The sequence below is a fragment of the Coffea arabica genome, chromosome 2e, assembly GCF_036785885.1.
Source record: "Coffea arabica cultivar ET-39 chromosome 2e, Coffea Arabica ET-39 HiFi, whole genome shotgun sequence".
In the NCBI taxonomy this organism is placed as follows: Eukaryota; Viridiplantae; Streptophyta; class Magnoliopsida; order Gentianales; family Rubiaceae; genus Coffea; species Coffea arabica.
Window position 1 is genome coordinate 63,166,394 of NC_092313.1, and position 25,705 is coordinate 63,192,098.

The following is a 25,705-nucleotide window of genomic DNA, read 5'->3' on the forward strand; positions in this document are numbered from 1 at the left end:
TAGTTCACCACTTACTTCCCATCCGTCCACCATATACCACTTCGGGCCCGCACTACATTTATAAGGCGATACTATACGAGTATGCCAAGCGAGATCTCTCAATAGATCAAGCTTATCATTTGAGTCTCATGGCTCACCGAGGTTCCCGACCAAGCCCATGCCGGCTCGAGTTCCAAGGTCGGCCTATGAGTTTGGGCGTCCCCCATTTGTCATGTAAATGTCGAGGAGATTCACTCCATCGACGTATGCAATCATAGCATACCATTTCATGTATTCAAGCATTTGATAGGTTTAAGCAGACATTTCAAGTCATGTAAACCAAGCAAATCATGTTAAGCATGAGTCATTCGTTTCAAATGAGAACGAGTGCGATCAAGTACACACTCGACTCCATTTTGTCAAAATCAGTTAAGCTAAGCATGAAATCAGGTGAATCAAGCATGAATCAAGACTTTAGGGTTCAAGTAGGCATACACTTGACACTCACCAAGTTATGCAAGCAAGTAAATTGGAGGAAGAGTTCAAACTTCCACAGTAGGGTCCTCTTGGAGGTCCTCGTGCGTGCCTGAGCAAATAATAGTGAATTGTCACCCATATCCCAAATATCGAGGAATAATTCGTTCACTAGTATTACTCTAGGAAATTCCGTGAAAATAAACCTCAATTACTCGTAAATCGAGGTTCGAGAGAGGTTTAATAACATTCAACAATATTTAAGTCTTTATCTAGGAAATCGGGGATAAAACGTTTAGATAATATCAAAAGAATAAAGAGTTCTTGAAAAACTCTATTTCCTTGAAAGTTGGAAAATTTTCAGTTTTGTTATGAATCTTTGAAAAATCGTAACTCACTCGGTATAAGTCGAGAATTGGAAAACTTTATACCGTTGAAAACCTCTTAGAAAGTACTGCAAGTTCCTAGAAGACACTTTTCCATGAATCGAAGTGGAAAGTGCTAAAAAATGAGCCTAAAGTTGTTGTTCCAAATCACCCAGGATTGAGCCGGGGTTGGTTTTTCGCTAACTTTGAAAATTCGGCAGAATTCACTCGTTCCAAACCAACCCTTGAAATTTATATATCAATTAGAGGTGCAAGTAAGGTTTAGGTCAGAACAAACGGATCAAGAATCGGAGTTTTGAGCACCAAGATATGGTAGCTCAAAGTTGGGAAAAATTCAAGACTGTTACAAAATTTCCAGATTTGGTTCCAACTTTGGACCTTTAGTTAAGTGCCGAAACGGACTTGGATTGACACCAAATTTTGCAGTATAATACTTCCATATGAAGGTTATCTCTCTATCAAATTTCATGGAAAAATACCCTCGGGAGGGGGGTCATTCAATCAACCAAAGTTTGGAAAAATCCTTAAGGCAATCTGTCCAAATCTAAGATTTTCAAAACGAGCAGTTGCCGTATTTTGATCATAACTCTCTCAATTTAACTCGGAATTGGGAATGGTTGATAGTTTTAGAAAATAAATTCATAGGGCTACAACTTCACAGAAGAAATCGTTTCAAGTTTCAGCATGCAACTGGTTCAAAATCAAGGCTCAAGTTGCAGCATTATCAAATCATTTCGGCAGAACGGAGAAACAGGACAGCCGACTTCAGATGAATGGTGTGGCTCACACACATAAAACCAGGACGTGCATTATACACCGATAAAAATATGGAAATGTCTAGTTTCAAATGCCACTAACGGCACCTGATTTCGACATCGGAGTACGGAGTTATGGACGAAATACAACCACTGGTCTGGATTACGGCGAAACCGTTTTCCAGTTTACTAGTTTTTGAAATAAATTTGTTTGAGCAACCAAAACTCAATATTTTTCAACGAAATTTTGTACACAACTTCTACAACATGTAAAATACACAATCAAGCCATTAAATCCTCAATTTCTGCAATAAAATGACCGAACAGAGCAGGGGCAAAATGGTCAAGTTTGGCCCTTGCTCTCTACGTGAGTTTCCTGCAGTTTTTCTTCGACGAAACACTAACTTAAACACTAATCCGTCATCATAAACTTCATCAAGCATAGAATCAGCAACAACCCAAGAGTGGGAATTCATAGAGCCCACTTTTTCCAACAATACAAGCTACTAAAGTAAAGATTCCAACTCAAATGCGTAAATCAAACTCCATAAACAAGTTTAAGAAGTTAGATGGCTACCTACTTTGATGGCTGTTCAAATCAGAAAATTTCGGTCCCTATGAAGCCTGAAGACAGCCGTGAAACTCCTCCCTTTTCCAGCCTAAGTTGTTGTCCAAGTGAAAAGCTAAACGAATGTGAAGTTTGGTGAGAATCTATGGAAGTTTTGGTAGGAATTTGGTTGAGTTTTAGAAGAAAAGAAATGGTGACTTTGGTTGTTCCTTTGCTGCAGTCTAGCCGGCCATTGTAGCAGAGAAAAGGAAATGAATTTCGGCTCTGTAGCCTTTGCGTACAAAAGACGCTTGACGTCAAATCCTTTGATACGTCAAATCAATTTTTAACTAGTACCCTACGCGCGCGTTTTGTATCCGATTTCTCTTACGTTTGTTGCACTAGTGCACTAAACCTCTAGGGCCCTTACATTCATATAAATATTATTCATTCTTAATTGTCCCAAAATAATGGTCCAAAGTCCCTCAATTAAGCGCGCACGTGAAAACACGTATTTCTAATTTAGGCGTAATAAAAATTAAAACCTTTGAAAAATTCTTATAACGATCGTACCCCTAGCTATCACTTGTGTGATTAAACCTAAAATTGTCTATTTTAGGACCATTGTATAGGTCTCAAATTTTGAGCTTATTGTACTCCCAATTGGCTAAAGTGTTTAGACACGTTTTCACTTTTTCACTAAACAAGTTTCTAAGAAAATAATTTTTGAAACGAGATACTTTAAAAATATAACGAAACTATAAAACCATGTACTTAGGTCTAATAAGGATAGAAAATAATATTCGGGGCAAAAATCCAAATAGATAATTAATTGAGCCAAAATTAGGGGTTTTAACAATAATAATTTTACGAGTCCTCACGTGAATTGAGTATTAATTCCTCCATTAACCTTTCTTAATCTATTATTGATCGTTTTTAATTCTTCAATATTAATACACTCCCTATTCAAGTATAGCCTAGAAAAACATGCACCCGTCGTTCCGGACTAATCAAATTTTTGAAAAGCGAATTTTTCAACAAAACGCTTTAAAATTATAAAGAGGCGTCATTCCATATAAATGGATTTAAAATGGTCGAAATAAATAATTCGAAGAAAATGAGTGAATAATCATTTAAATATTCCAATAATATTCTATAAAAATAAGAAAATTTTCGGGTTCTCACACGACCACTTTTTAATATTCAGGAACTGATTAATATCTTTTTAGGTTGACAACTATGTGTTACTACTGAAAACCATAGCTGATTTCTCAAGATTGATCTCTTGCCTAGAAGCCTTCTTATACAGTTGCAAGATATCCTGAATATGTTGAGCTTCGTGTAGTGTCGCTTTGTCAAATAACAAAGTATTGTTTGCAAATAATAAATGAGAAAGATTGGGGCCACTCTGTCCTATTTGAACTCCTAACAATTTACCACAAGCCTCAGATTCTTGTAATAGACAAGAAAAAGCCTTTGGACATATAACAAATAAATACGGAGAAATTGGATCGCCTTGTCTAATGCCCTGCTGAGGTCACAGATAACCAAATTGAACACCATTTAGCTGAAAAGAATAATAAACAGTAAAAAAACAACTGGAAATAAGATCAACAAAAGATAGATGATAACCTAAATCCAACAACATTCCTTTAAGAAAAGGCCACTCAACCCTATCAAAAGCTTTGCTCATGTCCAATTTAATGGACATGGATCCCTCTTTGCCTATAGACTTGGATTTAAGAAAGTGATTAACTTCATAAGCTATTAGGATATTATCTGTAATGAGACGATCAGGAATAAAAGTAAATAAAAAGGGAGAGAGAATTTTTGAAAGAACTTTATTTAATCTATTAGCTATAACCTTAGAAACTAATCTATAAACTACATTACATAAATTAATTGGATGAAATTGAGTTATATTGGATGGACATTGGCATTTTGGGATAAGCACAATGTAAGTGAAATTCAATTGATCATTAAAAAGCCCATTGTTCAGGAAGTCAAGAACACATTTAACTACATCCTGACTAACGACATGCCAAAATTTCTGATAAAATATTGGAAACATGCCATTACGACCGGGAGATTTAAAAGGATGCATTTGATTTAAAGTTTTTGTTACCTCAAAAGTTGAGTAAGTTTGCATCAGCGAATCATTCATTCGTTTAGATACTTTAGGTTGCCCCCTATCTAAAACTACATCAATTATCTCAGGGGATGGCTTTGAACTAGAAAAAATGGATCCAAAGTGGTCTAAGATAATGTTCTCAAGATCGTCATAGGAATTGCACCACTGCCCGACATCGTTGAAAAGGCCATTTATCTAATTTTTCTTTCTTCGTTTGGATGCATGTGCATGGAAAAAAGCTATATTCTGATCTCTCTCTCGATACCACTGAGTTTTACTCCTTTGCTTCCACATAGTATTTTCCCGATCCAAAACATCCTCTAATTGATTTGTTAAAGTTCCAATTTGAACCTTAATAACATCAGTGAGAGTCCCTTGCTATAGTTTAGCAATCTTTTTCCTTAGATCATCTGCTGCAGAACAAACATTACCAAATTTTGATTTGCTCTATTGTAAAAGACCCATTCGACATTCATCAGTGTTCTTTAACAAATTAACACAAGCATTTTTTGCAAATGTATTTTCCCAAGATTGACGAATATGTTTTCACAATTATCCGCTTTTATCCACATGGCTTCAAACATAAAACGCTTAAATCTCTTCACCTTATTTTTAGTCTTTGAAAATTTAATGAAATTCTCAAAGCTAAAAACTATAGGCAAATGATCAGAGAATGTAGAGTGCATATGTTTGATTTTTGACTCAAGGAATAAGTCTAGAAAATCTTGAGTTGCACAGGCACGATCAAGTCTCGCTCTAATTGTATTTGAATAAGTCTGACTACGACACCACGATCAAGTCATTGATGATTAGATTGGATTGGTCTTTAATTTATATTAGGCATGGGATATAGAATTAGGGTATGTTTGATAAAACTGAAATATGAAAACTAAAACTGAAATCTAAAATTGAAGTGTGAATTCATTAAGTTATTAAATTATTGAATTGTTAAGTACTACATCTAATACATTCAGGGGCGGAGGGAAGGGGGGCCAGGGGGGGCAACCGCCCCCCTCCAATTGTTAAAAAAAAAATTCTAAGTAAAGAATTTTTTATTATTATGTTTTGCCCCCCTAAAAATTGATCAAAAAATTCACTTTGCTGCCCCCAAGGGCCCAAACAATAATGTTTGAAAGTTATTTGGACTTGGTCCAAATAACAGAGAATTGCCACTATTTTCTTAACGGAGAACAACAGACTTGGTCCAAATAACTTACCTACTATTTTCTGAACTTCACAATTGCCGTTTTTCACCAATTCACCTCTTATTTCCTTCTTACAGAAAAGCCTCAACTCTCAACCCCCAACTTCAATTCCCTCTTCGATCTTTAGTATTTTTTTTTTTTCATTTCAAAATACAAGCTAATACTCTATGGCAGAGAATTGTAACTCCTCAGTTCTCACCCGAATTTTTCTGCAAAAGTTGAAACGCGTGGCTTTGAAACTGGATGTACCAAAAGCTCTGAAATTTCAAGCTATTACCATTTACCAGGTTAGTTTGACATTGCATTTATTTAGTGAAATGTGAGTGTAAAAAGTTTGCCCGCCAGTTGTTTGATGAATTGCTCGAGAGGGACTTGTATTGTTTTTCGTACTTGGCCTTCTGAATTCGGGTGATAAGCATTTATTTTAGTTGATTCTGAGACTGGTTTCCTTTTCCAATTTTCATACTAATTTTATTTTGAGGATCCTGTTGGCTTCCTTGGGTGATGGCCGGGCTTTTCAGTCAGGCTGAATGGCCGAAATTTGTAACGGAATTAGGGAAACCAGTCTTTTGCATTGGTCAAATTCCCATCTCTATAGGCCATAACCAGCATTTCTCAATCAATTTTATTTCGATTGCAGGTTGTTGTTTTGTTGCAAATATAGTGGTAATGGCCAACAGGACAATTGATTCTTTTTTCAAGAAAAGACGTCTAGAACCAAGTGGAAGTGGTGAAACTCCTTGTCCTCTTCGTGATTCTTCTCCTAAGCATCAAACAAAGAAATTTTGTAGAGCTGAATCATTAGAGTTTGATATTTCATCCATAGAATGTGATCCTGGAAAGCAAAAATCCATTTGGGAATATCTAAAGCATCAAAGGGATGAGGTACGGAGAGCATATATTAAGTTTGGGCTATACCAACCCGAGCTTCCGATTGAATCAATGGTTGTTGACAAGAAGGGCCGACGTTTCCTTTTCTCTTGGTATAAATTGTTTCCAGATTGGTTGGAATTTTCTCCAACAAAGAATGCTGCCTTTTGTCTTCCTTGCTCACTTTTTTCCAAGCCAACAGACCATTTTGGATCAATGGCCTTCACAACTAGTGGATTTAGATCATGGAAGAAGGTAAATGATGGAAAAAATTGTGCTTTTTTAAATCACATTGGAAAAGATCCTAACTCATCACACAAAGTGGCAATACAATGCTATCATGATTTGGGAAACTTATTGCAACATCTTGATAAAATTATTGAGAAGCAAAATTCTGAGTAGGTTGCAAAAAATCGGTTGCAACTTCAAGTTTCCATAGATGCTGCAAAATGGTGTGCATTTCAAGCGGTGGCTTTTAGGGGTCATGATGAAAGTTTAGATTCTAACAATCGAGGTAATTTTATTGAGTTGATCAAGCATGTGTCTTCTTATAATTAAAAAGTGGCTGCTGTGGTCCTTGATAATGCTCCTCGAAATGCATCTTATACTTCTCCTACGATCCAAAAGGAGATATTGTCCATTTGGTCAAGCAAGATACAAAAGTATATTCGAGAGGAGATTAGTGATTCAAAATTTTCTATACTTGTTGATGAGGCTCAAGATAGATCAAAAAGAGAGCAAATGGCTATTGTTCTTAGATTTGTGGACAAGCAAGGCTATATTCGAGAGAGATTTTTTGACATTGTTCATGCGCACGAAACCAATTCCTTGACTTTGAAGAAGGAGATATGTGATGTACTTTCTCGCCATAATCTTAGTGTGCAAAACATTCGTGGCCAAGGATATGATGGAGCTAGTAACATGCATGGAGAATGGAATGGACTGCAAGCATTATTTATTCAGGAGTGCCCCTATGCATATTATATTCACTGTTTTGCTCATCGACTGCAATTAACATTGGTAGCAACATCTCAAGAGGTAATTCCTGTGAAACAATTCTTTACATACTTATCTCTTCTTATAAATTTAATTTCATCTTCTTGCAAACGTGTGGGCCAACTGAGAGTTGCCCGAGCTGCTTAGAATTGCTGAATTGATTGCTATAGATGAACTTGAGACTGGTAGGGGTCAGAATCAGATTGGTACCTTAAAACGGCTAGGGACTACAAGATGGGGTCTCATTTTAGTTGTATCTGTAGCTTATTCACATAATATGAAGACATTTGCTCTGTCCTAATTGATGTTATCAATTATGGAAATACATCAACTCAAAGAAGTGAAGCTCACAGAGTTTACGATTTCATAGCATCCTTTGATTTTGTTTTTGTTATGCATATGATGAGGGACATTTTAGGATTTGCACAAGTACTTTCTCAAGCTTTACAATGCAAATCTCAAGATATTTTGAATGCCCTTAAATTGGTTTTAGTAACTAAGGATCGACTTCAAAGTTACAGAGATAATGGATGGAATGAATTGTTCACCAATGTAAAGACATTTTGTGATGCACGAAATATAGAGATGCCTGATATGAATGTCATTTATAAAGCAGGTCGAGGAAGAATTCGAAAACAAAATGATCCAATTACACTACAGGATTGATGTGTTTTTGGCAACGGTTGATTCTCAAATACTTGAAATGAAGAATAGGTTTAAGGAAGATGTAATAGAGTTGCTTATTCTTAGTTCAGCATTGTACCCCAAAGATAATTTTCAGGCTTTCAATATTGAACGAATTTGTCAACTTGCAAACAAGTTTTATTCAGCTAACTTCACAAATCAAGAGAAGTTACACTTAAGAACTCAATTAGAGCTTTTCCAGATTGAGTTTTCCTGTAATTCTCAGCTTCAAAATTTGTCATCACTTCAGGAGTTGTGCCAAGTGTTAGCAAAGACAAGAAAGTCAATGTGCTATACTCTTATTGATAGGTTGATTCGTCTTATTTTGACTCTTCCTGTTTCAACAGCTACAACAGAGCGTGCATTTTCTGCTATGAAAATGATCAAGACTTGTTTGCATTCTAGGATGGAGGAAGACTTTCTTGCTAACTCTATGATAATGTATATTGAGAAAGAAATTGCTAGAACTTTTGATATAAATTCAATCATTGATGACTTTGATAAAATTAAAAGTCGCCGTGCACAATTTCATATGTCCCACACAGTCAAATAGATTTGTAAATATGATGATATTTTTGTATATGTGAAGCGTATAAGTAATTTTCATTCTATATAAGGTTGTTTCTAATCTTGTGGTATATATGTTCACATTATTTTTTTTGAAAATATATTTTACTTTCATTGCTATAGACTCGTTCCCCCCAAAGTTAATTCCTAGCTCCGCCACTGGATACATTTAACTATATAACACATTAATTGATAAGTAAATACTTTATCATTTATATTTTGGAGCAAATTTTGCCTAGAAAATTTAGTGCCACTTAATTAATTTCGATATTCAATTTTTTTTTTTTGTTATCAAATGCTTTTGAACATGTTAAGATATGAATCTATTAAATTTAAATACTGAATTAGGTTATTAAACAAGGCCTTACTAATGGAATAGGACAATGGTCAAGCAACACCTCTTCCTGCTTCTTTATGCGATGAGCTAGATAGAATTCAAAGGAACTTCCCCTACGGCTCAACCAAAAAATTTTTTTAAAAACAACACCATGTTAATTGGGATTTTGTTTGCCCCTCCAATCCTTCCCTCCCCTTTTGGTACAGAAGAGTGACGGGAAGAGGTAGACGAGGAGGGAGGGGGAAGAGGATGAGGGAGGAAAGGGGGAAGGGGAGTTGATCTCAGGTATTGGTAGTGAACGGGAAACGAGGTGTAAGGGTTAGAGGAGTGTGGTGGTAGGTGGTTGAGGAAGGGAGGATAAAAAAATTTAAAAATATCAAACAAAGTTTTAAATTATAAAAATTTCCTCAAAACACATCTACAATGAAAGTTTTCAATATACGAAATTACAATAAAGTTTTTCAAAACACTTAATCCATACGAATCCATAATTTTCAAAAAAAATTTCACCTGTTCAATAATTTTTCATGCTAAAAATCCACTAAATTTCATCTAGACCATTTCGTTATATCTAGCTATTATGTTAGACAAGAGACATCCTGTATGAGAGGAACATTTTGATCAAAAACCACCAACCTGAAATTGATGATGCGGCTTATTAGTAGAGACTCTTGAGTTCCTAAATTCATGCCTGACTTTTATAAAATTCCCTAGAAATCCCAAATCGTTTAATCTAAAGATCTCAAAATCACACAGAGAAAGAACTTGGATAGACTTCAACAATTAAAGAAAAATACTTAAATCCCCAGCTATGTAAATTAACTTCCACAATTCTCTTACCTCATCAACAACAAAAATAGCAAACATTCTTTTGGGGTTCTAGGGTGTCTATGAAGTTTCAAGTATGCAATTCAAGCCATATGGGCAATTTGGGATATTTGGAGGTTGTTTTCTTGGCACCTTTCAATTTTCTCCTTTTATTAGGCTAACAGATTTGCTTTCGAACTTTGTTGGCCGGAGATGTGTTAATTGATTTTGGGCCAATTGATTTTATGTGAAATATCCTCAGTGTGCCTTTAGAATAGGCGTGCCTTTTACGTGGCTTGACTCCCAACGGTTTAATAGTAATATTTAACCAATGTTTTTAACCTTGGACCGGAGAGTGAGCCGGAAAACCTTCTAATTTATGATTCGATTGGTTCAATCGATTCAACCCCAGTTCAAAGGTTTAATAATTTTTTAGTCATTTTAGTATTAAGAATTTTGAATAAAACTAAAATATTTATTTTATAAAATAAAAACTTAATAAAAACCTGTTGAACCTTCCAATTTTTACTAGTATTTACCGGTTCTTGACCGGTTCAATTAATTCTTTGCTTTTTAATTGAACTGGACCAGAGGCATAGCCGGTTTGACCAGTCGAACCGCCCGATCTGGTCTGATTTTCAAAACATTGTATTTAACAAAGCACTTTTCATAGCGATGACAATGAAACCCACCCCGCGGGGGAAGAAATGGGGTAGGGGTTGGGGTTTGGCTAGAGAGAGGGGATTTTTTCCCGCCTTAAGCAGGGTGAGCCTCGTCCCTGCTTCAATTAATTTATATATATATATATATATATATAACTATACATAAAAACTACTAATTATAAATTCATTCTAATTAAAATAAACTAGCAATTAGTTATGTGTAATATTAAGTAATTAATCTTGTGTAAATTTTATATTTGACTAATTTAGGAATTATTCAATTTGACTATCAGTTTGAAATGTTACATCACTGAGTCAAATTGAATTGTGCCACATGAGTCAATTAGAATTTGCTTTCTCTGTAATGCCTTAAATTGTTGTTTTGATGTTAGTTGGAAAGATGACTTTCCTTTCTGGCTTAAAAGTGCATCTAGGAATGACATGATGGAGTAGTTGCCCTAATACTTTGTAAGATTTTGTTGGCAATGAAATCTGTTACCATTTGAAAAAAAATGCTTAACTTATGACTCATGTTGCTATTCTGGTTTTTGGTTTTGTTGGTGAATTGAGTTGCATTAAGTTTTTGTTAGTTTTTGTGAAAGCAAACAGTCAAATGATCGAATTTTTGTCTTTTCCCCCGAGCACCTATAGGAGGAGATGGGCAGGGGAAGCTAGGGCAGGGGTAGGTATTTGGCAATGAGACGGAGGACAGAGAGGAGATTCCCCACCCCACCCTCGTCCTGTTGCCATTCTTAACTTTTAGGTATTCAATGGCCTATGTGATATAGAAAATAGTTTAATGGACAAGATAAAATATTAAAATATTTAATAACCTATAGTGTATTTTAACCTTATAAAGACCCAAGGATCTAGCTCATTCAGTTGGCTCTCTTAAGTTTCCTCTTTCTCCTTTCTCCTTTCTCCTTTTTCTTTGTCAGAGTTAGAGTACGTTTAATAAAACTAACTCTGAAAACTGAAAATTGAAATTTGAATTCATTAAATTATTGAATTATTAAGTACTAAATCTGATACATTTGAGTATATATTATATTAAATAATAAGCGAATAGCTTATAACTTATTTTTTTGGGAGCAAATTTTATCTAAATAATTCAGTGTTAGTTAATTAATTCAAATGTTTTATTTTATGTTATCAAATGCATTTGACCGTATTAAAATTTGAATTCATTGAATTTAAATGTTGAATTGGGTTTTCAAACAAGCCTTAGAGTCTTAGTCAAACAACAAACAAAATAAAGAATATTAATTTTAGAAGTAAGTAATGTGAACTATTGTAAATTGGAGTCACTAAACCTTAGTTGTAAATGCATACGTGGCATCAATTAGGCAGAGTCACATTCCCCAATTAAATATTAGCAACAAACATGTACAAACAAGCGAGTGACAAGGCAATCTCCACTTCGTTTTGTTACGAATACAATCCATTAGCTCTAAAGCAAAAAGTGAACCTACATGTTGTAAATACTGAATTTTAGTATTTTGTAAAAGGAAAATCCTATATTAAATGCTATATAATTTAACAGATAAAAATAAATTAAAAGATGACTCGTCTCCTTAATTTTAAAATTTTCATGTTTATATTTATCGATTAGAAATGTCGTAATTGTCAGTCACTTTTCGTTGATACATTTTTTATGAAATATTATATATCATTGGGCCATCTGACTGAATCATCTCTATCCTATAACCCATAAGAGTTGAATGAGTCTCTCAAATCATAGGCCACGTTTGCATCACCTTTGAAGATGTTTCGACCGAGTGGGCATTAAAGAACTACTAATATTTCGACCAATTAATGATAATGATGAACAAGGTAACATTGCATTAGGAATTAGCCACAAACAAACGGAGCTTTATGCCACCCTCTTTAAATTGGAAAAGCATTTTGGGTCCACAAGTAAAAGTGGGCCAACAAATTTTGTAGGTCAAATTTTATGTTTATCCACAATTGGGCCGCCGCTTCTCGACGCTAATTATCCAATGAAATTTGTGGAATTGAGAGATGGAGAAAATGTCGCCTATTCGCATCAACAATGATACGCAAATTGCTCGAGCAGTGATAAAACAAATCTTTCTCAGTTGTTAGATATTTTGGGTTGAGATTTTGCAATATTCTATTATATTTTGGAAATTATCAGCTTCCATTCTTATTAAGGCAAGGAATTAATGATTGAGAGATTTTATGTAATAAAATAAGATTTTTTCAATAGTGTAAGTAAGAGAATTCGAACCCAAAACTTCTCATAACATAAAATATTATATGGATTAATTTTCTATACATTGATAGTATATATACCTTCATTATTAGATGTATAACACATAATTCAAATTTGAATTTGAAATTCAAATTTTACATATGTATCTTATATCCAACCGTGATAGTGTATACGCCGTTAGTGTATATAAGATTTACTCATATTGTATTGTATCATAAGATTTTTGTCCCAATCATCAGGGCAAGGGATTTTAGTCTCTTCCCTGTTGATCCCTCGCTGGCAGTTTGGGAATGAGAGGGAATCGGGGGAGGGGGGAGGGATTAAAAAAAAAAAGAGATTTTTTCCCACAGGATTTACCTAATTGATGTCTCGATGTCAATTCAAACAATCTTCATTTATTAAAAACTAAATTAATTCAAGGAAAATGAACCTATTGCCAAAGGACGCTAAAAGTAAATATGTAAATCTATTTGGTAAGTTGTGCACATCCACTGCTCCGACATATTCCGCAAAAAAATTCTCAATTTAATAAGGTGATCTTATCGTTGCATCCTTCAGCTCTTTTAGGCTTATCTCCTTCTACTTTTCGTTTTTGGATTTCTTATTCTTTTTGTTTTGATTTTTCTTTTAGTCTTCTCCGTCAATACACATACATGTAGCTAGAACAAGAAGTCTTTATCTTCCTCTCTTTTTGGAATAAAGTAACAAAAAATCTAGAATGCGTGCGTTTTGAAATAAATGAATTTTAGGATGTTGATGCCCATTATTTGTTGCCTCATAGTTGAATTATCTATTGAATGAAATCGTACTGGGAAAAATTTGACTAATGGGACATGGGGTTTTGTGTCCAATGGTCACTCATTAACAAACTTTTACTCCATTAAACCTATTATGTATATACACACTAATAATTTATCTTTCATTACATTTATACACTATCCATAATTAATTCCCTTGATTTATAAGTTTTCTTTAATTAATTTATACTTTTAAAAATTTAACATCTCAAATACATCTTGATGAATGCTTGGAAGGAAAGATCAATAAGACAGGCCAATAAGATTTATACGGCACTCGTTAATTAAGATTAATTTTATATTTATAAGACACTCGTTGAACAGGTCCATAAGATATTTTAGATTAGCAAGGACAGATAGTCCAGTTTCCTTGAATTCTAAGCATTCACACCGGATTATTGGGTTCAGGGTCCTTGCAGAAAGAGATAGCATAAGAGAAGGTATTCTAGAAATAAAAAAAAAAATTTCTTATCATAATCATAAAACGATAAAAAGGGCATATGTCCTCTTCCAATCATTAGAGAAAATTAGACTCTTTCACACGCCATCCACAGAAAACCACATATCTTCTTATAGTAAAACTTTTTTTTTTCACACAAGCGGTTAAAATTTCAAAAATTTCTTTTTATATATTCAATTGTGTGTTTAGACTCATCTGTGTTCAACATCACTATGTTTTGGTTATGGATGCATGATATATAAATTTCTTTTCAAACATCCAATACCCCTCAAATACCCTATTGTAACAAACAGTGTAAGATTATTGTTTGGACGGCAGTTTTCTAAGAATTTTTTTTGTCCTTTTCACATATTTTTTTATCACATATTTTTATCTCAATTACATCAAATTACTATAGTAATTATTACAATGCATTTTTCTAAAAAAAAAATCCAAAAAATAGTAAACCAAACGGTATTCGATTTAATAGAATGATTTTGCCGTATCTAGATTAATACCAATCCAAGCCATTTCATGAATAAAATATGATCAATTAACCAACTAATAAAACTACTTGTTATAGATAACATTTTGTTGTTGCATCGAAATATATAAATGTTAACTAATTTGACTAAATTGAAGTTGTTAAAATGAAATAGTTAAATAAATGAAAAATAACAAGTTTTAATGCTGAGATTGAGCATTAAATTCCTATGATAATATTTGAAAGAGATATATGATATGCCGCTAGTGTCATATAAATCTTTTGGTTACTTGTTAAAAATGATTTTGACTTACCAATTTCTTTCACAATTTCCTTTTTTGTTTTCTAGCTATTTTTCTTTAATTATTTATAAGTACTAATAATAAGTAGTTAAGTACTATACGAATAAAGCAAGAGAAAAGAGAATAAGAACAAAAGAAAAACAAAAAGAAAGAAGGGAGAGAGAAGACCGGAGAGAATGGATAGGGTGTTTTCAGTGGACGACATTGCGGACCAGTTCTGGTCGCCGCCTCCGATGCCGATTCGACTCGGCGGCGACGAGGAGGAGTCGGGCTCGGTCTCATCGTCCGCTAACAACAATAACACCACATCTTCATCGAAGATGATCAACCGCAGCTCATCTGAATGGGCCTTTCAACGCTTTCTCCAAGAAGCCTCCGCAACCAATCATTCGCCATCTCCGCCGCAGCCCCAGCCGCAGCCGGCGTCGTCTAATCCTAGGCCCCAGAGCGACGTCGTCGAGATCAACGATAATATCTCCAATCGGGATTCAAATGCTGCAACTAGTGATAATAAAAATAAAATTCTTAATAATAGTAGTGATAATCTGGAAGTCAAGGTGGCTTCCACGACGTCGTTTGAAGGTCCTGTGCCGCCCAATATTCCCGTTGATTCTGAAGAGTACCAGGCTTTCCTCAAAAGCAAACTCGATTTGGCGTGCGCCGCTGTCGCTTTGTCTAGGGTACTTGTTTTGTCTCTCCCAAATTGGAAGCTCCATTTCCCTTTTCCTCTTTCTTTTGCATTTTAATTTGGCTATTTTGTTTTCCGAATTCCTACCAAATAAACTAGTAGTAGAAATGATGGAGGAAATGCTTTACATGTTTTTTTTTTCCCTCAGAATTAGTTTGAAAAATGGATAAAAGTTTGTTCAATAGCCTTTTTCCGATTGAGTTTTTTTTTGGCTTCAGAACTGGTATGTAGGATAGTTATTTCATTTTATTTTTATTGCTATTGTTGAAACCATGCGAATTTGGACACTTCTTTTTGCGTTGCTAGTTTTATGTATTTTCATTCTAATTTCTGTGAATATGTGAAGGATATATTTTTTAACTTTGTTATTTTTTGGCGGCAATGATGTGGATAGGCCAACTATATGAAACCTCGGGAATTTGCTGCCATGCTGCCTGACAGTGCATCGCAAGGATCCAGTACGAGTACGACGCCAGTAGCATCTCAAGTTGTTTCTAAAGGTTAGAGTTTTGATAATTTTTAATGGTGGAAAAGTTGAATATTTTACTGATTTTATTGTTAAGACTCTTATCTAGCAAAGCATTAAAGTTAGAGTTCAATCAGTGGAGTGATTCGTGTTAGGTAGATACTTTACTTTTGACCATATGTTGCATATAGGAATCATGAGAACGTATTATGTACATCATCTATTGATTCGTGTCTCAGATTGTTCTTGTTAATGTGCTATTGAGGGAATAGTAGGTAAAGTTCATTAGTATGATAAAATGACTATGTCAATGAAAACTGTGTGAAGACGTCAAACTAATGGCTAATGACAACTTTAAGAATGTCTGTAATGGACCATGCTATGTTTCATGGGAGCATAGAATGTTAAAAGATGAAGATTGAGTGTTGTGCATTGGACTTGGGCTAGGATAGGTTCAATAATAGCCCAAACTAATCAAAAGAGATTGGGGTAGATAATTGGCAATTGTAAAGGAACCTGATCGTCTCTCTGAAAAAAGTGGAGGGTGTGACTGACTAATTCTGATATATGGTGAGGTGTTATTACCATGCCTATCAAGTTAGAAGGTGGTACAAGTCCAGTTATGCTTGCATTGAACAAGATGGTAGTTTCACTTCAAGTACCTTCGTTCAAAGTTCTAAGTTAATGGATTGGTTTTGAAGTTAGTCAAGGGGTTATCAGAGAATTCAAATTTAGGTAACCTAAACTTTTGAATCCTCAAAGTGAGTCCATTGTAAGTAACCTCTACGATAAAATCCTAATCCAAATATGTGTTAAGAGAAATTATCTGTTATCCAGTACTGCTGGGTGCAGCACAAGTGAATAGAAGATACAGGAATATGAAAGAGAATGAAAACAAAAGAAATATTTAAACAGAGGGGAAAAAGGAAGCAGAATTGAACTGCAGGAAACATCATAAATTCTATTTAATAATTTAGGGCAAGAAGATAGATATGTCATTAGTTGATCATCATATTGAAAACAGATTGTAGCAGCAAATGTTCATTTAGAAATTCCGCACATGCCAATTTGTGTCTCATGATTTTTTTTTTTTTGTTTTTTTTGTTTTTTCCTTTGTCTTTCGGGCACTCAGTCTTTAGATTCGAATTAGAACAACTTGAGTTGCAGTGGTTTTTGTGGAAGTATATTAAATGGTCACCTAAAATACTCCTTTTTCCATTTTGTCTTTTTTTTTTTTTTTAAATTTTGAATCCTTTTTCTTCTTATCTTGGGAGTTGGGTACAGTGTGGCAAATAAAGTTGCTGCTTTAGCAAATAAGTAACTTAATATAGAACTGCTGCACCAGAATGCACAAATAATCAATATATGCGTTTATCTTATTGGCAGCATCCATTTTAGGAGCTCAGTGTAAAAGGTATTGTGAGGTACAAATGGGTAATCATTTAAATGACAATCATTTCTCCCTACTATTGTAAATAGGAGTTGGGCCTGATCCTGTCAAAGGACAAGACAAGGATGTTGGGGGGCCACTTGGAATACCTTCATTGCCTGCACTGCAGAAGAAATCTGGGATCCAGATGAGGTCAACCACAAGTGGTTCTTCCAGAGAGGAGTCAGATGAAGACGAAGGTGAAGAAGAAATAGAGGTAACTGAAAATATGGATCCAGCTGATGCAAAACGAATGAGAAGGTAATCCACTCCTTCCAGTAGGGTGAGCCTGTAAAATCTCGCTAATTAGTTTTCATTCTAATTTCCAGAGGAGATATTTTGGAATAGCTTCATTTCATCTTCTACTGCTTGATTGGACTTTCTGCTTTATTACATTTTGGCAAGTGATGTGGTTCCTATTTGGATCCCTTTTAAGTTGTACCTCCATTTTTTATTGCTTCTGGGTGAAAGTCCATAGATTGCTACTGATTAGCTGTTGTTTTGAGCTGAATGCTTTAGTTTTCTGTGCTGGTTATCTACTAAGTTATTTGCATTTGGTTATAATGCAACTTATTTCTGATAAATTGCACAAATCCTCTATTTGTGTAAATCCACACTTTGGAAAAGTTTCATCAGTTAACTAACAATAAGTGATCTGCAGTGATCCTTTTCATGGATTTGAATTGGTTCTGCCATAGTTGCCATCAATACGAGGTAGGCAACTCTGAAATGAACAAAATTACATGGGTTAAAATTGAGTTTGAGAATGACAAAAAAAGGAGGAAGCAATCGAAATTTGATGATTGGGAAGACATTTGGTTTACCTTTGACCTCTTAAGTGTCTCCTCATCCACCTTTTAATATGCTTTCTCTAATTAATCTCTTATCGTGGAGCATTGGTGGTGGTGGTGAACTGAAGATAAACTGTTGGGAGTAATGGAGAACCTAGCATTTTTATTGGGCCTGAGTTTAGTTCCAACTGAAACAAGCAAGGCGTTGCTGATGGTATTAACTTAATGCATTGTCTAAATAGTGTATGGGTAGTTGTTTTAGTTATCTTCCTCACCTGTCATAGAAAGAAGCAAGCTTTAACTGCTGCTTGTGGTCCCAATGCGATGACTGACAGTGTAACATCTTTTCTTGTTTGTATACATAATTGAGTCTCCAAAACATTAGATTTGAGGCTAGCTTGCTTGAGATTTATGAAATAGAAGACTGTAAGTTGAAAGTTCAGCAGCCTTTACAAATTCCGCATGCTATGCCAATTTTCCTTGTTGACATCTGAGTTTTCAATGTTGACGCTCCTGGATAAACTTTTCAGTGCTTTCTAATTTCCATGCTTATATTCTGAGAAATTTTGATACCATTATGCAAACTATAGAAAAGGAAGATATCAGTTTGGTTTCCTTGTGTTAATTAAGCTAGTGTTCATCAGAATGCTTTCAAATAGAGAATCAGCTAGACGCTCAAGAAGAAGAAAGCAGGCCCATTTGACTGAGCTTGAGACACAGGCATGCTACTGTCATTGTTTCTTTGTTGGCAACTGTTGATTTTCTGAGAGACCTTCTGACATACTCTGTTTATTCTCCTAGGTTTCTCAGTTGAGAGTTGAAAATTCTTCTTTGTTAAAGCGCCTGACCGACATTAGTACGAAATACAATGAAGCAGCTGTTGATAATAGAGTTCTAAAAGCTGATGTTGAGACATTAAGAGCAAAGGTAACTGTATCCCCCAAAGGTTCTAGTGGTACTCTGTAACGGCTTCTGTACCTATGACAGACATTTTAGTCTTCTTACATAAGAATCTGAATGAGAAACCGAAATCCAATAAAAAAAAAGCAGTCTGCTTTAAGCAAATCTTTGAGTTCTGTTGAGTTCTTGCATTTGTCTCTCTTCGCAGGTGAAGATGGCTGAAGAAACTGTTAAAAGGGTTACCGGCTTGAGTCCATTGTTCCAAGCTATGTCAGAGATATCCACTATTTCCCTGCCATCATTTGCTGCTAGTCCGTCAGACACATCGACTGATGCTGCTGTTCCCATCCAAGATGATTCACAGCACCATTATTATCAAGCCCCATCGGGTAATCATCTCCCTGCTCACAGTCCAAGAATCCAAAATGGTATGTTAGAAATTCCTTCCATTGATAACAATGTGTGCCAGAATCCTGCAACAACAGCAGCTTCCGCGAACAAGATAGGAAGAACATCCTCAATGCAACGCGTGGCTAGCTTGGAGCATCTGCAGAAGCGCATTCGTGGGGAGGTGGGCTCCCATGGCAATCAAGGCAACGGAGACCAGTAATCCTGATAGAATATCAAGCGCGATTAGGATTTAGTCAGTAGAGATGATTATGTTGATTAGTGGTTATATTCAGGAACGAGGATTAATTGTATAGAGATGATTATTCTTTACATGCCCACATGTAAACTTGTCGATGGAACCAGTTTTTGCTTTTCATTAAGCAAATTGCTGCTTTGAACAGCTTAATCTATATATTCCTTTGTGGAGGACAGGATTATCTGGAGCACTTGGGGCTTATTCAGTTTGTTGCATACATGTTTATGTGAACTGATACCTCTAGTCCCGTCTCACAAAAAAGTCTTACACAAAAAAATTCTGGAGTAATTAGAGTGTGTGTTTTGTTTTTAGTGCTTTTTAGTCTCACAGAAGATTTTGTGTACAAAAACTTTTTGAGTGACCAAAATATGCTCAAACAGAAAAATTATGGTTTGTACACAGCGCAATTTTGTTTAGGTCATGAATAATCTCCTAATTTTGTTTGTCAAATTCCAAAACATAATCATGATTAGGATAATGTTTACAACAATTCATAAACTAGCAGTTTGTGGATTGCACGCGATTTATTATACGTTATTGAAAAACGTATTGACAAAGAAATTCTGAAGTTTGAAAAGCACCAGATACAACACAAACAGAAACTTTGCAATATTAGGCATTCCAATGCACGTAGAATGCGTGAAAATCTTGTGACGAGTTTTCTAAGATGTCGAAGTTTAATAGTTATACAGGTCAGAAAAACATTAATAATTTTCTTACTTGATTTAATTCTGCGAAAACTATACATGAAAGACTATTATAGTAACAAGATAATGAAACATTCCTCTAGATTTCAGATCTCAAAAATAGATTGTCAACATCATAAAATAGAGTTTTTTTTTTAATATTATTTTCACATCCTACGATTGACATATGTTCATCATTTGAGGAGGAACATCTTGAACATGAGCAATGTTTCAAATCTATTGAGCCTTGGGACATTTTGTTCAAGATAGAAGTGTGATATTTTGGAGCTCAGTTCCTTATTTACCCAGAAGAGAAAAAAAAAAGGGGGGAACATTTTGCAAATGTGGTAGGGAAACTGGGGAAATGAATAAAAGTGTAGAAAAATAAAAATAAAGGGAAAATTGGAATTTCAGACATTTTCTAACCATCAATAAAGGAAAAGTGCAGCAAAAGTAACGTAAAGGGCAAATCACATAGAATCGTAGGCAGGTTTTGTGCATTTAACCTTTAACTAGAATTTTGCCCCATGTCTTAGCACAGTTTCTTTTCTTATTTATTGTGAATTTATACAAATATGAATAATTTAAATATGAAAATTAACAACAATTCTACATGTCCATACTTATTAACTTAAAAAAAATTAATGTATTCTAAATGTTCAATTATTTTCTAATTTTTAAAAATTTGTTTACATACTTTCACTATAATGTGATAGGGTATATTAAACAATGTATCACATATCAAAAACTTGGTAGATATTATTTTTTTATAAATATTCTTTTAGATAATTTAAATTTTTATAATGACCATAAATCTAGAACTATATATTCACATTTAATTAAGTAGAAAAGATCCAGCAATCCAATTTTTTTTCAATCAATAAATATTTAATTTTCAACAATATTGGTAAATCCGTTGGTGTAACAATTAATTCTTTTTTTTTTTGTACTAAGTTAATTCAAAATTAAGGGAAGAGGTGATGAACAATTTGAATACTAATCAATGATATGGTGGTGAAAGGAAGTAATTTATGGAATATATAAGATTTTAATAATCGTGATTTGAAGCAGGTTTTACTATAGTTCTATGTAAGAATTTCATAGAAAGCATTAAGATGAGATTAGTTAGTTTTAAAGTTATTTTAGATATCATTAAGATAATATTAGTTATTTTAAAATTAGGGATAATTTTTAAACGTATAATATAATATTCAATATGGGTAAAACCCAAATGACCCATAACCCGTTAATTCTCTTCAATTAGGCATGCCACGTAGGAGTGAGAAACAATTCTAATTAAAATAATTACTTATATATATATATATATATATTTATAGATTACCGAAAACTAATTAGAAAAAAGGAAAATCTTTCAAAACGTCCCTCACATTTTGCAAAATGACTTTTTTCGTCCTTTACTATTAAAAGTGTAATTTTACGTCCCTTACAAATTCACATTGATCAACTTTGGTCCCAACCTAGATTTTCGACTAGTTTTTTGTTAGAATCTACCACGTGCCTTGCACGTGATTATTTTTAGGAACAAAATTGTTAAATCAAATTTCACATAATTTGATTTTTTCGTCCCTCACATTTTACAAAAAAGAATTTTTTCGTCCCTCACATTTCAAAAGATGAATTTTTTCATCTTTCACATTTCACAAAATGAATTTTTTCATCCTTCATTGATCATGTGTCCAAATAGTTTCTTTTTTTTTTGGTTAAACTCATGTATATATCTATTTGATTTCACCTGAACAATATGAATAGCATATAATATATCTGTATTTGATTCCATCTTTAACTACAATTAGTTTATTCAGGTGAAATTAAATTGAAATAAATTATATGTTATTTGTATTATTCAGGTGAAATTAAATAGACATATACATGAGTTTTCAAAAATAAGAAAAGACTATCATACGCACGATCAATGAGGGATGAAAATTTTCATTTTGTAAAATGTGAGGGATAAAAAAATTTATTTTGTGAAATGTGAGGAATGAAAAAATTCATTTTGTAAAATGTGAGGGACTATGGATCAAATTATATGAAATGTGTTTGACAATTTTACTCCTAAAAAATGATCATGTGTAAGATACGTGATGGATTCCGATAAAAAATTAGTCAAAAACCTAAATAGGGACTAAAATTGACTAATGTGAATTTATAAAGGATGAAAATTACATTTTTAAAAATAAGACATGAAAAAAATTATTTTACAAAATACGAAGAATATTTTGAGCGATTTTCCCTTAGGAAAAAAACAAATGCGACGTATGCCAGTTTGCTACCAATTCAGTTACGTAGTCAAAACCAACATTTGACTTCATCCATCATACAATACAATCAGATTCCTTAACCAAATCAAATCAACAACAAATTTATCTCCAAACAGTACAAGAAATTTATCTTGGACTAGGATTGTCCACGTACACCAAACACTTATCGGTGAATATCTGAAATTCAATCGTCTCAAAATCGTACGTACAAATCCCAATTTTCTCAACCCATCCCTTCATAGTTATGCCTAGTAGGAGAACTAACCGGCGGCCGGAGGAGGAGGAGGTGGAGAAGGAAGAGGACGACCGCCCTAGAGGGTTTGGCTTTATTTTTTGCATGGCTGCTGTAGGCTTTGCATATGTACTTATACCAGCCATCTTTTTCGGGAAACATATGGGGAACACTTTGTCGAAATTTGTTCATTCGGAACCTATCCAACATGATGACAAGATTGCCTTCGTAGAATTTGTAGGGCTGGTCTTGATATCCGTTGTAATGGGGGTTTTCTACTTTTTTCTTGCTGTTTTTCATTCCATTAGTCTCCTTATATTCTATAGGGAGAAGAATATCAGACGAATATTGGACGAGGGACAATCGTTGGTACAAGTCAATGAAGGTTAAGTAAAACTAGCCTGGCTGTTTTTTTTTTTTCAGGGTTGTACTTGACATCATTGTGTATATGGTTTCTTTTGAGAATCAAAGTTAGCTCATTGATGAGAGAGATTTATCTTTGGACAATTCTTGTTCATGTTTTATAGATAGTTGCATTCTTGTTATATGTCACTCCTTGATTTACTTCTTTCTTTTCCAGATGAATTATTGCTTCTGTGCTTCGTAATGTTATATCCCATTTGTTTATCCTGTGAAGCATTGATTGCTTGCTTTCTTTCTTGACCCCAAGCTGTTCAAGCATCTTGGGTTCTTGTATTGTAAATATTTTGTCAAGAAATTTGTAATGTCACGAAAGGCAGCTTTCTCTTTGAAGTTCTTGCAAGGTTGCCATTTGACTCTAGAAACTAGTGGGGAGGTGCCTGAATTTTTAGGTGTAGTTCAAAAATTTTTTTTTTGGAAAATAATTTTCCAAGAATATAGCTTAATTCAGGAAAATTAGAACAAAAGTTAAGCCTTTGCTATATTAAGCAGCAAATAATAATAACAACAACGACAATAATAATAATAAGGTATAATTTTAAAAATCTTGAGAAAGGTTTTTGACAATTTCACTTGTCTCATTTGCCTTCCTTAAACTTTTGAAAATTTCACTTACTTCCTTTATTTGAATTTTTTTTGTACAATAAATGCCCTTTGCATTTCTCGGAGTAATTTGCTTTAAAAATTTTATATGCTAATTAAAATTTAGAATGTAAAAAGCAAAAGGCTGGGATGTATGTGAAATTCATGGCATTTCTAGCAGTTACACCAGCCCTGTTAAGATGACTAGAAGCTCTAAAGACTAAAGTTCGTGCTAATTTAACAGATAAAAGCACCAGAAATAGAGAATTCGAAAGACAAATTTCTATGGAGATTCAATAGCTGTATCCTGTAGGATTTGAAGTGATCTAACACCTGTATCAACCATTTTGAATCAATATAATCATTGATCACCAGAAAGGAAACCAATATAGGTTGAATTTAAAGGATGCAATTTATGTATAAAATATATCATTCAAGAAAGGATTGGTCATGTATAATCCTTCTGAAAGAAAAGCAGACTCTTCCATCCAGAATATCGAAGCCAAACGAGTCATGCATGAAAAGCAAGTGCAAAATAGAACTAACACACGAGCCCACAGAAGCGAATACATAATAGATAATGCAATCTAGAATTCAATACCATAACATTCTTATCTTAAGATTACAATCCAAGCATGCACAAAACACCATCTAACTCTAGTACTGCATAATTGGATCCTTCTAACTAGGAAGATGGAAAGCTAGTGAATATGGGATTTTCACTGTCAAATCTGCTGTTGAGATACTGAGGCCTGTGACAGCTGATGTTGATTGGCATCACTTGGTCTGGTTCAATGGACATATTCCTAAACATGCTTTTATTTCATGGATGCTGTGCAGGAATAGACTTAATACCAAAAGTCGTTTACAAAGATGGGGAGTAGTGGATGATGACAGGCGTATGTTTTGCAGTACAGGGGTTGAAACTGCTGATCATCTCTTCTTTGAGTGTGCTTACTCTGCTTATTTTTGGACCAGAATACAAGAAGCTTGCCTGATATACCGATCCACATATGCTTGGCAGACTGAGAGTCAGTGGCTGATTCATCATTTGAAGAGGAATACATTTAGTCTAGTTATTATGAAACTTGCTCTTGGAGCTGTGGTGTATCATCCTTGGAACGAAAGAAACTCTCGAATTTTCTGCAACAAAGTGAGGGAAGCAGATATACTCACTACAAGAAAAAAGGTCATTAGTGACAACATTTCTTTGTGACGACAAAAAGTCGTCACAAAATAAGGTTGGTTAGTCACGACTTTGAAGGTTGTCACAATTGACTCAAAGCAACTGGGTTTTCAGTGACAACCTTTAATTGTCATCACAAAACTACTTCGCGCCATGGGACTTGGAAGGCGCGAGTTTTGCGATAGTGACGACTTGATAAAAGTTGTTAGTAATTCTACCACTTTCTTTGACAACTTTTCATTGTTGTCACTGTTTATGTTTATTGACGACCAATTTTTGTCAGTAAAACTATAGTGTAGTTAGTGACAACATAAGTATCATCACTAACTTGAACATCTCTAATGCATTTATTTAATTGTGAGCCTCAATATTAATTTAATTTTTTTTAAAATTTGATGATTTATTAACTATGACTTTATTTAATTGTGAGCCTCAATATTAATTTAATTTTTTTTAAAAATTTGATGATTTATTAAACTAGTCACAATTACTTAAATATTAATTTAATTTTTTTAAAATTTGATAATTTATTAAACTAGTCATAGTTACTCAATAAGTTTTTAACTGAAAATAATTAATGAAAGTTTTTAGTTAGAACAACTATATAAACTATTACAATTAGAACTCAAGGCCCCTAAATTCAAATACCTTAATTTTGGGTATTGTCAATGCCTCCTTGACATCTAATTGGTCGAATGTTGAAACTCATTAAGTACAAATTCATTTTGATGAAAAGCGG

General features: G+C 34.1%; 2 protein-coding genes and 2 long non-coding RNA genes across 5 annotated transcripts; 3 read left to right on the forward strand and 1 right to left on the reverse strand.

The window, feature by feature from the left end:
- Positions 1 to 393: 393 nt before the first annotated feature.
- On the reverse strand, positions 394 to 2,588 carry LOC140037033 (uncharacterized). Its single transcript, XR_011840871.1, has 2 exons — positions 2,172 to 2,588; positions 394 to 565 (listed from the first exon to the last, which is right to left on the reverse strand). It is a non-coding gene; the product is annotated as an uncharacterized lncRNA (long non-coding RNA).
- Positions 2,589 to 6,146: 3,558 nt separating this feature from the next.
- LOC113729275 (uncharacterized) lies at positions 6,147 to 8,580 on the forward strand. Its single transcript, XM_027253591.1, has 4 exons — positions 6,147 to 6,602; positions 6,750 to 6,861; positions 6,910 to 7,385; positions 7,960 to 8,580. Exons 1-4 carry the CDS (start codon positions 6,147 to 6,149, stop codon positions 8,578 to 8,580), a joined length of 1,665 nt encoding a protein of 554 aa, XP_027109392.1.
- A 6,173-nt stretch (positions 8,581 to 14,753) lies between these two features.
- On the forward strand, positions 14,754 to 19,768 carry LOC113732638 (light-inducible protein CPRF2). Of its 2 annotated transcripts, XM_027258555.2 has the most exons (7): positions 14,754 to 15,338; positions 15,741 to 15,846; positions 17,292 to 17,502; positions 18,677 to 18,752; positions 18,834 to 18,959; positions 19,141 to 19,321; positions 19,402 to 19,768. In XM_027258555.2, the coding sequence occupies exons 1-7, from the start codon at positions 14,835 to 14,837 to the stop codon at positions 19,467 to 19,469; spliced, it is 1,272 nt and encodes a 423-aa protein (XP_027114356.2). In that variant the 5' UTR covers positions 14,754 to 14,834; the 3' UTR covers positions 19,470 to 19,768. The 2 variants fall into 2 exon arrangements, with proteins under 2 accessions (XP_027114356.2, XP_027114355.2); XM_027258554.2 differs by having other exon boundaries at positions 14,755 to 15,338; positions 19,141 to 19,768.
- A 2,884-nt stretch (positions 19,769 to 22,652) lies between these two features.
- On the forward strand, positions 22,653 to 25,301 carry LOC113732639 (uncharacterized). Its single transcript, XR_011840872.1, has 2 exons — positions 22,653 to 23,163; positions 24,621 to 25,301. It is a non-coding gene; the product is annotated as an uncharacterized lncRNA (long non-coding RNA).
- The last annotated feature ends 404 nt before the right edge of the window (positions 25,302 to 25,705 follow it).